The 12,651-nt window shown below is 41.1% G+C and overlaps 1 protein-coding gene across 1 annotated transcript in view; it reads left to right on the forward strand.

Annotated features, from left to right (window-relative positions):
• Positions 1 to 12,252, forward strand: part of atp1b2a (ATPase Na+/K+ transporting subunit beta 2a) — a 70,228-nt gene extending 57,976 nt beyond the window's left edge. The window contains exon 7 of the mRNA XM_066671081.1: positions 11,524 to 12,252. Within this exon, the coding sequence (XP_066527178.1) occupies positions 11,524 to 11,691 (168 nt within the window). The 3' untranslated portion in view covers positions 11,692 to 12,252. The remainder of the gene's footprint in view (positions 1 to 11,523) is intronic.
• The last annotated feature ends 399 nt before the right edge of the window (positions 12,253 to 12,651 follow it).

Consider the following 12,651-nt stretch of genomic DNA (forward strand, 5'->3'; position numbering starts at 1 on the left):
CCGTTCAAACACAACACAGATCAGACACTCCACAGGTCAAACACAACATAGTTCAGACACAACACAAATTGGACACTACACAGTTCAAACAAAACACAGATCAGACACAACACAGATCAGACACTACACAGGTCAAACACTACACAGGTCAAACACAACATAGTTCAGACACAACACAGTTCAGACACAACACAGATCAGACACAACACATATCAGGCACTACACATATGAGGCACAATGCAGATCAGACACAACACAGGTCAAACACAACATACTTCAGACACAAATCAGACACTACACAGTTCAAACAAAACACAGATCAGACACAACACAGATCAGACACTACACAGGTCAAACACAACATAGATCAGACACTACACAGGTCAAACACAACACATATCAGGCACTACACATATGAAGCACAATGCAGATCAGACACTACACCATTGAAACACAACACATATCAGACACAACACAGATCAAACACAACACAGTTCAGACACAACACAGATCAGACACTTCACAGTTCAAACCATACAGTTCAAACATAACGCAGATCAGGCACTACACAGATCAGGCACTACACAGTTCAGACTCAATGCAGATCAGACACAACACAAGTCAATCATAACCCAGTTCAGACACAACACAGATCAGACACAACACAGATCAGACACTACACAGGTCAAACACAACACAGCTCAGACACAACACAGATCAGACACTACACAGGTCAAACACAACACAGTTCAGACACAACACAGATCAGACTCTGCACAGTTCAAACACAAAACAGATCAGGCGTAACACAGATCAAAAACTACACAGGTCAGACACAACACAGTTTAGGCACAACAGAGATAAGACTCTACACAGCTCAAACACAACCCAGATCAGACACAACACAGATCAGGCACAGCACAGATCAAACACTACAGAGGTCAAACACCACACAGTTCAGACACAACACAGGTCAAACACAACACAGATCATACACTTCACAGTTCAAGCACAACACAGTTCAAACACAACACAGATCAGACACTTCACAGTTCAAACATAACACAGATCAGACACTACACAGTTCAAACAGAACACAGATCAGATACACCACAGTTCAGACAGAACACAGATCAAACACAAAACAGTTCAGGCACAACACAGATCAGACACTACACAGGTGAAACACAACATAGTTCAGACACAACACAGTTCAGACACAACACAGATCAGACACAACACATATCAGGCACTACACATATGAGGCACAATGCAGATCAGACAAAACACAGGTCAAACACAACATAATTCAGACACAAATCAGACACTACACAGTTCAAACAAAACACAGATCAGACACAACACAGATCAGACACTACACAGGTCAAACACAACATAGATCAGACACTACACAGGTCAAACACAACACAGATCAGACACAACACAGGTCAAACACAACATAGTTCAGACACAACACAGTTCAGACACAACACAGATCAGACACAACACATATCAGGCACTACACATATGAAGCACAATGCAGATCAGACACTACACCATTGAAACACAACACATATCAGACACAACACAGATCAAACACAACACAGTTCAGACACAACACAGATCAGACACTTCACAGTTCAAACCATAGAGTTCAAACACAATGCAGATCAGGCACTACACAGATCAGGCACTACACAGTTCAGACTCAATGCAGATCAGACACAACACAAGTCAATCATAACACAGTTCAGACACAACACAAATCAGACACTACACAGGTCAAACACATCACAGTCCAGACACAACACAGATCAGACACTACACGGTTCAAATACAACACAGTTTAGACACAAAATAGATTGGACACTACACAGTTCAAACACAACACAGATCAGACACTACACAGATCACACACTACACAGTTAAAATACAACAGAGATCAGACACAAAACAGATTGGACACTACACAGTTCAAACACAACACAGATCAGACACTACACAGATCACACACTACACAGTTCAAACACAACACAGATCAGACACTACACAGATCACACACTACACAGTTCAAACACAATATAGATAAGACACTACACAGTTCAAATACAACACAGTTTAGACACAACTCAGATCACACACTACACAGTTTAAACACAACACAGTTTAGACACAAAACAGATTAGACACTACACAGTTCAAACACAACACAGTTTAGACACAAACAGATTGGACACTACACAGTTCAAACACAACACAGATCACACACTACACAGTTCAAACACAACACAGATCAGACACAGGACAGGTCAAACATAACAGAGATCAGACACTACACAGTTAAAACACAACACAGATCAGACACTACACAGATCACACACTACACAGTTCAAACACAACAGAGATCAGACACAAAACAGATTGGACACTACACAGTTCAAACAAAACACAGATCAGACACAACACAGTTCAAACACAACATAGATCAGACACAACACAGTTCAGACACAACTCAGATCAGACACTAAACAGTTCAAACACAACACAGATCAGACACAACACAGTTCAGACACAACTCACATCAGACACTAAACAGGTCAAACAAAACACAGTTCAGACACTACACAGTTGAAACACAACACAGATCAGACACTACACAGATCAGACACAACACAGTTCAGGCACAACACAGATCAGACACAACACAGTTCAGGCACAACACAGATCAGACACTACACAGGTCAAACACAACACAGATCAGACACTACACAGTTCAAACACAACACAGATCAGACATAACACAGGTCAGGCACAACACAGATGAGACACTACACCGTTCAAACACGACACAGTCCAATCACAACACAGATCAGATACTACACAGTTCAAACACAACGCAGATCAGACACAACACATATCGGACACTACAGAGGTCAAACACACCACAGTTCAGACACAACACAGATCAGACACTACCTAGATCAGACACTACACAGTTCGGACACAACACAGATCAGACACTTCACAGTTCAAACCATACAGTTCAAACACAACGCAGATCAGGCACTACACAGATCAGGCACTACACAGTTCAGACTCAATGCAGATCAGACACAACACAAGTCAATCATAACCCAGTTCAGACACAACACAGATCAGACACTACACAGGTCAAACACAACACAGCTCAGACACAACACAGATCAGACACTACACAGGTCAAACACAACACAGTTCAGACACAACACAGATCAGACTCTGCACAGTTCAAACACAAAACAGATCAGGCGTAACACAGATCAAACACTACACAGGTCAGACACAACATAGTTCAAACACAAAATAGTTCAGACACAACACAGTTTAGGCACAACAGAGATAAGAATCTACACAGCTCAAACACAACCCAGATCAGACACAACACAGATCAGGCACAGCACAGATCAAACACTACAGAGGTCAAACACCACACAGTTCAGACACAACACAGGTCAAACACAACACAGATCATACACTTCACAGTTCACGCACAACACAGTTCAAACACAACACAGATCAGACACTTCACAGTTCAAACATAACACAGATCAGATACACCACAGTTCAGACAGAACACAGATCAAACACAAAACAGTTCAGGCACAACACAGATCAGACACTACACAGGTGAAACACAACACAGATCAGACACAATATTGTTCAAACAAAAAACAGTTGAGACACAACACAGGTCAGGCACAACACAGATAAGACAATACACAGGTCAAACACACCACAGTTCAGACACAACACAGATCAGACACTACAAATTTCAAACACAACAGAGATCAGACACTACACAATTCAAACACAACACAGACCACACACTACACAGTTCAAACACAACACATCATACACTACACAGTTCAAACACAACACAGATCAAATACTGCACAGTTCAAACACAACACAGTCCAGACACAACACAGATCAGACACTACACGGTTCAAACACAACACAGTTTAGACACAAAACAGATTGGACACTACACAGTTCAAACACAACAGAGATCAGACACAACACAGATCAGACACTACACAGTTCAAACACAACACAGATCAAATACTGCACAGATCAAACACAACACAGTCCAGACACAACCAAGATCAGACACTACACAGTTCAAATACAACACAGTTTAGACACAAAATAGATTGGACACTACACAGTTCAAACACAACACAGTTCAGACACAAAACAAACCAAACACTATACAGTTCAAACACAACACAGATCAAAAATAACGCAGTTCAGACACAACACAGGTCAAACACAACACACATCAGACACTACACAGTTCAAACACAACACAGTTTAGACACAAAACAGATTGGACACTACACCGTTCAAACAAAACACAGATCAGACACAACACAGACCAAACACTATACACTTCAAACACAACACAGATCAGACACAACACAGTTCAGACACAACTCAGATCAGACACTAAACAGGTCAAACAAAACACAGTTCAGACACTACACAGTTGAAACACAACAAAGATCAGACACTACACAGATCAGACACAACACAGTTAGGCACAACACAGATCAGACATAACACAGGTCAGACACTAAACGGTTCAAACACAACACAGTTTAGACACAAAATAGATTGGACACTACACAGTTCAAACACAACAGAGATCAGACACATCACAGATCACACACTACACAGTTCAAACACAACAGAGATCAGACACAACACAGATCATACATTACACAGTTCAAACACAACATAGATCAGACACAACACAGATCAGACACTACACAGTTCAAACACAACACAGATCAAATGCTGCACAGATCAAACACAACACAGTCCAGACAAAACCAAGATCAGACACTACACAGTTTAAATACAACACAGTTTAGACACAAAACAGGTTGGACACTACACAGTTCAAACACAACACAGTCCAGACACAACCAAGATCAGACACTACACAGTTCAAACACAGCACAGATCAGACACAACACAGATCAGGCACAACACATATCAGATATTTCAGAGGTCAAACACATCACAGTCCAGACACAACACAGATCAGACACTACACAGTTCAAACACAACACAGTTTAGACACAAAACAGATTGGACACTACACAGTTCAAACACAACACAGATCAGACATAACACAGGTCAGACACTACACAGTTCAAACACAACACAGATCAGACACTACACAGATCACACACTACACAGTTCAAACACAACAGAGATCAGACCCTACACAGTTCAAACACAACACAGTTTAGACACAAAACAGATTGGACACTACACAGTTCAAACAAAACACAGATCAGACACAGCACAGACCAAACACTATACAGTTCAAACACAACACAGATCAGACACAACACAGTTCAGACACAACTCAGATCAGACACTAAACAGGTCAAACAAAACACAGTTCAGACACTACACAGTTCAAACACAACAGATAAGGCACAACACAGATCAGACACTACACAGGTCAAACACAACACAGATCAGACACAACACAGATCAGGCACAACACATATCAGATATTACAGAGGTCAAACACATCACAGTCCAGACACAACACAGATCAGACACTACACAGATCACACACTACACAGTTCAAACACAACAGAGATCAGACACTACACAGTTCAAATACAACACAGTTTAGACACAAAACAGTTTGGACACTACACAGTTTAAACACAACACAGATCAGACACAACACAGACCAAAGACTATACAGTTCAAACATAACACAGATCACAAATAACGCAGTTCAGACACAACACAGGTCAAACACAACACACATCAGACCCTACACAGTTCAAACACAACACAGTTTAGACACAAAACAGATTGGACACTACACAGTTCAAACAAAACACAGATCAGACACAGCACAGACCAAACACTATACAGTTCAAACACAACACAGATCAGACACAACACAGATCAGACACAACACAGATCAGACACTACACAGGTCAAACACAACACAGCTCAGACACAACACAGATCAGACACTACACAGGTCAAACACAACACAGTTCAGACACAACACAGATCAGACTCTGCACAGTTCAAACACAAAACAGATCAGGCGTAACACAGATCAAACACTACACAGGTCAGACACAACATAGTTCAAACACAAAATAGTTCAGACACAACACAGTTTAGGCACAACAGAGATAAGAATCTACACAGCTCAAACACAACCCAGATCAGACACAACACAGATCAGGCACAGCACAGATCAAACACTACAGAGGTCAAACACCACACAGTTCAGACACAACACAGGTCAAACACAACACAGATCATACACTTCACAGTTCACGCACAACACAGTTCAAACACAACACAGATCAGACACTTCACAGTTCAAACATAACACAGATCAGATACACCACAGTTCAGACAGAACACAGATCAAACACAAAACAGTTCAGGCACAACACAGATCAGACACTACACAGGTGAAACACAACACAGATCAGACACAATATTGTTCAAACAAAAAACAGTTGAGACACAACACAGGTCAGGCACAACACAGATAAGACAATACACAGGTCAAACACACCACAGTTCAGACACAACACAGATCAGACACTACAAATTTCAAACACAACAGAGATCAGACACTACACAATTCAAACACAACACAGACCACACACTACACAGTTCAAACACAACACATCATACACTACACAGTTCAAACACAACACAGATCAAATACTGCACAGTTCAAACACAACACAGTCCAGACACAACACAGATCAGACACTACACGGTTCAAACACAACACAGTTTAGACACAAAACAGATTGGACACTACACAGTTCAAACACAACAGAGATCAGACACAACACAGATCAGACACTACACAGTTCAAACACAACACAGATCAAATACTGCACAGATCAAACACAACACAGTCCAGACACAACCAAGATCAGACACTACACAGTTCAAATACAACACAGTTTAGACACAAAATAGATTGGACACTACACAGTTCAAACACAACACAGTTCAGACACAAAACAAACCAAACACTATACAGTTCAAACACAACACAGATCAAAAATAACGCAGTTCAGACACAACACAGGTCAAACACAACACACATCAGACACTACACAGTTCAAACACAACACAGTTTAGACACAAAACAGATTGGACACTACACCGTTCAAACAAAACACAGATCAGACACAACACAGACCAAACACTATACACTTCAAACACAACACAGATCAGACACAACACAGTTCAGACACAACTCAGATCAGACACTAAACAGGTCAAACAAAACACAGTTCAGACACTACACAGTTGAAACACAACAAAGATCAGACACTACACAGATCAGACACAACACAGTTAGGCACAACACAGATCAGACATAACACAGGTCAGACACTAAACGGTTCAAACACAACACAGTTTAGACACAAAATAGATTGGACACTACACAGTTCAAACACAACAGAGATCAGACACATCACAGATCACACACTACACAGTTCAAACACAACAGAGATCAGACACAACACAGATCATACATTACACAGTTCAAACACAACATAGATCAGACACAACACAGATCAGACACTACACAGTTCAAACACAACACAGATCAAATGCTGCACAGATCAAACACAACACAGTCCAGACAAAACCAAGATCAGACACTACACAGTTTAAATACAACACAGTTTAGACACAAAACAGGTTGGACACTACACAGTTCAAACACAACACAGTCCAGACACAACCAAGATCAGACACTACACAGTTCAAACACAGCACAGATCAGACACAACACAGATCAGGCACAACACATATCAGATATTTCAGAGGTCAAACACATCACAGTCCAGACACAACACAGATCAGACACTACACAGTTCAAACACAACACAGTTTAGACACAAAACAGATTGGACACTACACAGTTCAAACACAACACAGATCAGACATAACACAGGTCAGACACTACACAGTTCAAACACAACACAGATCAGACACTACACAGATCACACACTACACAGTTCAAACACAACAGAGATCAGACCCTACACAGTTCAAACACAACACAGTTTAGACACAAAACAGATTGGACACTACACAGTTCAAACAAAACACAGATCAGACACAGCACAGACCAAACACTATACAGTTCAAACACAACACAGATCAGACACAACACAGTTCAGACACAACTCAGATCAGACACTAAACAGGTCAAACAAAACACAGTTCAGACACTACACAGTTCAAACACAACAGATAAGGCACAACACAGATCAGACACTACACAGGTCAAACACAACACAGATCAGACACAACACAGATCAGGCACAACACATATCAGATATTACAGAGGTCAAACACATCACAGTCCAGACACAACACAGATCAGACACTACACAGATCACACACTACACAGTTCAAACACAACAGAGATCAGACACTACACAGTTCAAATACAACACAGTTTAGACACAAAACAGTTTGGACACTACACAGTTTAAACACAACACAGATCAGACACAACACAGACCAAAGACTATACAGTTCAAACATAACACAGATCACAAATAACGCAGTTCAGACACAACACAGGTCAAACACAACACACATCAGACCCTACACAGTTCAAACACAACACAGTTTAGACACAAAACAGATTGGACACTACACAGTTCAAACAAAACACAGATCAGACACAGCACAGACCAAACACTATACAGTTCAAACACAACACAGATCAGACACAACACAGTTCAGACACAACTCAGATCAGACACTAAACAGGTCAAACAAAACACAGTTCAGACACTACACAGTTCAAACACAACAGATAAGGCACAACACAGATCAGACACTACACAGGTCAAACACAACACAGATCAGACACAACACAGATCAGGCACAACACATATCAGATATTACAGAGGTCAAACACATCACAGTCCAGACACAACACAGATCAGACACTACACAGATCACACACTACACAGTTCAAACACAACAGAGATCAGACACTACACAGTTCAAATACAACACAGTTTAGACACAAAACAGTTTGGACACTACACAGTTTAAACACAACACAGATCAGACACAACACAGACCAAAGACTATACAGTTCAAACATAACACAGATCACAAATAACGCAGTTCAGACACAACACAGGTCAAACACAACACACATCAGACCCTACACAGTTCAAACACAACACAGTTTAGACACAAAACAGATTGGACACTACACAGTTCAAACAAAACACAGATCAGACACAGCACAGACCAAACACTATACAGTTCAAACACAACACAGATCAGACACAACACAGTTCAGACACAACTCAGATCAGACACTAAACAGGTCAAACAAAACACAGTTCAGACACTACACAGTTCAAACACAACAGATAAGGCACAACACAGATCAGACACTACACAGGTCAAACACAACACAGATCAGACACAACAAAGATCAGGCACAACACATATCAGATATTACAGAGGTCAAACACATCACAGTCCAGACACAACACAGATCAGACACTACACAGATCACACACTACACAGTTCAAACACAACAGAGATCAGACACTACACAGTTCAAATACAACACAGTTTAGACACAAAACAGTTTGGACACTACACAGTTTAAACACAACACAGATCAGACACAACACAGACCAAAGACTATACAGTTCAAACATAACACAGATCACAAATAACGCAGTTCAGACACAACACAGGTCAAACACAATACACATCAGACCCTACACAGTTCAAACACAACACAGTTTAGACACAAAACAGATTGGACACTACACAGTTCAAACAAAACACAGATCAGACACAGCACAGACCAAACACTATACAGTTCAAACACAACACAGATCAGACACAACACAGTTCAGACACAACTCAGATCAGACACTAAACAGGTCAAACAAAACACAGTTCAGACACTACACAGTTCAAACACAACAGATAAGGCACAACACAGATCAGACACTACACAGGTCAAACACAACACAGATCAGACACAACACAGATCAGGCACAACACATATCAGATATTACAGAGGTCAAACACATCACAGTCCAGACACAACACAGATCAGACACTACACGGTTCAAATACAACACAGTTTAGACACAAAATAGATTGGACACTACACAGTTCAAACACAACACAGATCAGACACTACACAGATCACACACTACACAGTTAAAATACAACAGAGATCAGACAAAAAAACAGATTGGACACTACACAGTTCAAACACAACACAGATCAGACACTACACAGATCACACACTACACAGTTCAAACACAACACAGATCAGACACTACACAGATCACACACTACACAGTTCAAACACAATATAGATAAGACACTACACAGTTCAAATACAACACAGTTTAGACACAACTCAGATCACACACTACACAGTTTAAACACAACACAGTTTAGACACAAAACAGATTAGACACTACACAGTTCAAACACAACACAGTTTAGACACAAACAGATTGGACACTACACAGTTCAAACACAACACAGATCACACACTACACAGTTCAAACACAACACAGATCAGACACAGCACAGGTCAAACATAACAGAGATCAGACACTACACAGTTAAAACACAACACAGATCAGACACTACACAGAGCACACACTACACAGTTCAAACACAACACAGATCAGACACAACACAGTTCAAACACAACATAGATCAGACACAACACAGTTCAGACACAACTCAAATCAGACACTAAACAGTTCAAACACAACACAGATCAGACACAACACAGTTCAGACACAACTCACATCAGACACTAAACAGGTCAAACAAAACACAGTTCAGACACTACACAGTTGAAACACAACACAGATCAGACACTACACAGATCAGACACAACACAGTTCAGGCACAACACAGATCAGACACAACACAGTTCAGGCACAACACAGATCAGACACTACACAGGTCAAACACAACACAGATCAGACACTACACAGTTCAAACACAACACAGATCAGACATAACACAGGTCAGGCACAACACAGATGAGACACTACACCGTTCAAACACGACACAGTCCAATCACAACACAGATCAGATACTACACAGTTCAAACACAACGCAGATCAGACACAACACATATCGGACACTACAGAGGTCAAACACACCACAGTTCAGACACAACACAGATCAGACACTACCTAGATCAGACACTACACAGTTCGGACACAACACAGATCAGACACTACCCAGATCAGATACAATTGCAGTTACATGTTTACATTGCCTTACTTACCAATAACTCTCAATGCCTCTTTTCACTCTCCCTGTGTCCCTCACATCACTCTGCTTCACACCCTGTTTATTTCTGCCCCTGTCCCCGCCCTTCCACACCCCATCTGTCTTTTTCTTCCCCACCCCCACCCCCAGGTGAACTACTCCCAGCCCCTGGTGGCGGTGAAGTTCCTGAACCTTACTCAGAACACAGACGTCAATGTGGAATGTAAAATAAACTCCAACACTATCAGAGAGTTTAGTGAGAGAGACAAGTTTGCCGGCAGGGTCTCCTTCAAAGTGCGCATCAACAACAACGAATAAATCACACACATACAAACACACACAAACAAACCCAGACACACACACACACACACACACAAACAAACCCACCCAGACACGCACACACACACACACACACACACAAACAAACAAACGCAGACACACACACACAATCACACGCAGACACCTATAAAGAGTTCAGCAATAGAGTTGAGGTCACCCACAGGGTCTCCTTCAGAGTGCGCATCAACCACAACGAATAAATCACACACAAATACACACACACGCACATACACACACACACTGACACGTTCTGTACCAGGAATCTGTCCTCTAACGGTTTGACAAAGAATAATGGGTGTTGTACTCGAGTCTGAATCTGTGTGTGTGTGTGTGTGTGTGGAATTAATTCCAAAGTTGAAGATAAATTCCATGGTAAATTTTCTCTGAAAAAGAAATAGAAACATTGCAGTGGTGTGGGGGTGTGGCCTGTTGATACTCTACTCTGATTGGTCACTGAACTGTATTTGTAATATTAATGTATTTATTCACATGTATATGAACTGCACATATCAATAACCAATGATCCACTATAGTATTGAGCAGTGAATGAATGCACTGAGTATAGCCATAGAGAGAGAGACAGAGAGAGAGAGAGAGAGAGAGAGAGAGAGAGAGAGAGAGAGAGAGAGAGGGAGAGAGAGAGACAAAGACAGAGAGAGAAACAGAGAAAGAGAGAGAGAGTAACAGAGAGAGAGCAAAGAGAAAGAGAAGAGTGTGTGAGAACCGAGAGAGAAAGAGAGAACACAGAAAGAGAAAACAGAGAGAAAAAAGACTTAATCCCAGTAAGTCAATATTTCAATGTTATTCTCTAATACCCTTTTGCTCTCTCTCTCTCTCTCTCTCTCTCTCTCTCTCACCCACCCTGATATATCTGTAATCTGTTAAATCTGTAATCCTAATCTGTACATTCTGCTCTTACCCCACCCCCTTCTGTTACAC

This window comes from Hoplias malabaricus, chromosome 5 (genome assembly GCF_029633855.1).
Source record: "Hoplias malabaricus isolate fHopMal1 chromosome 5, fHopMal1.hap1, whole genome shotgun sequence".
NCBI classification, from domain to species: Eukaryota; Metazoa; Chordata; class Actinopteri; order Characiformes; family Erythrinidae; genus Hoplias; species Hoplias malabaricus.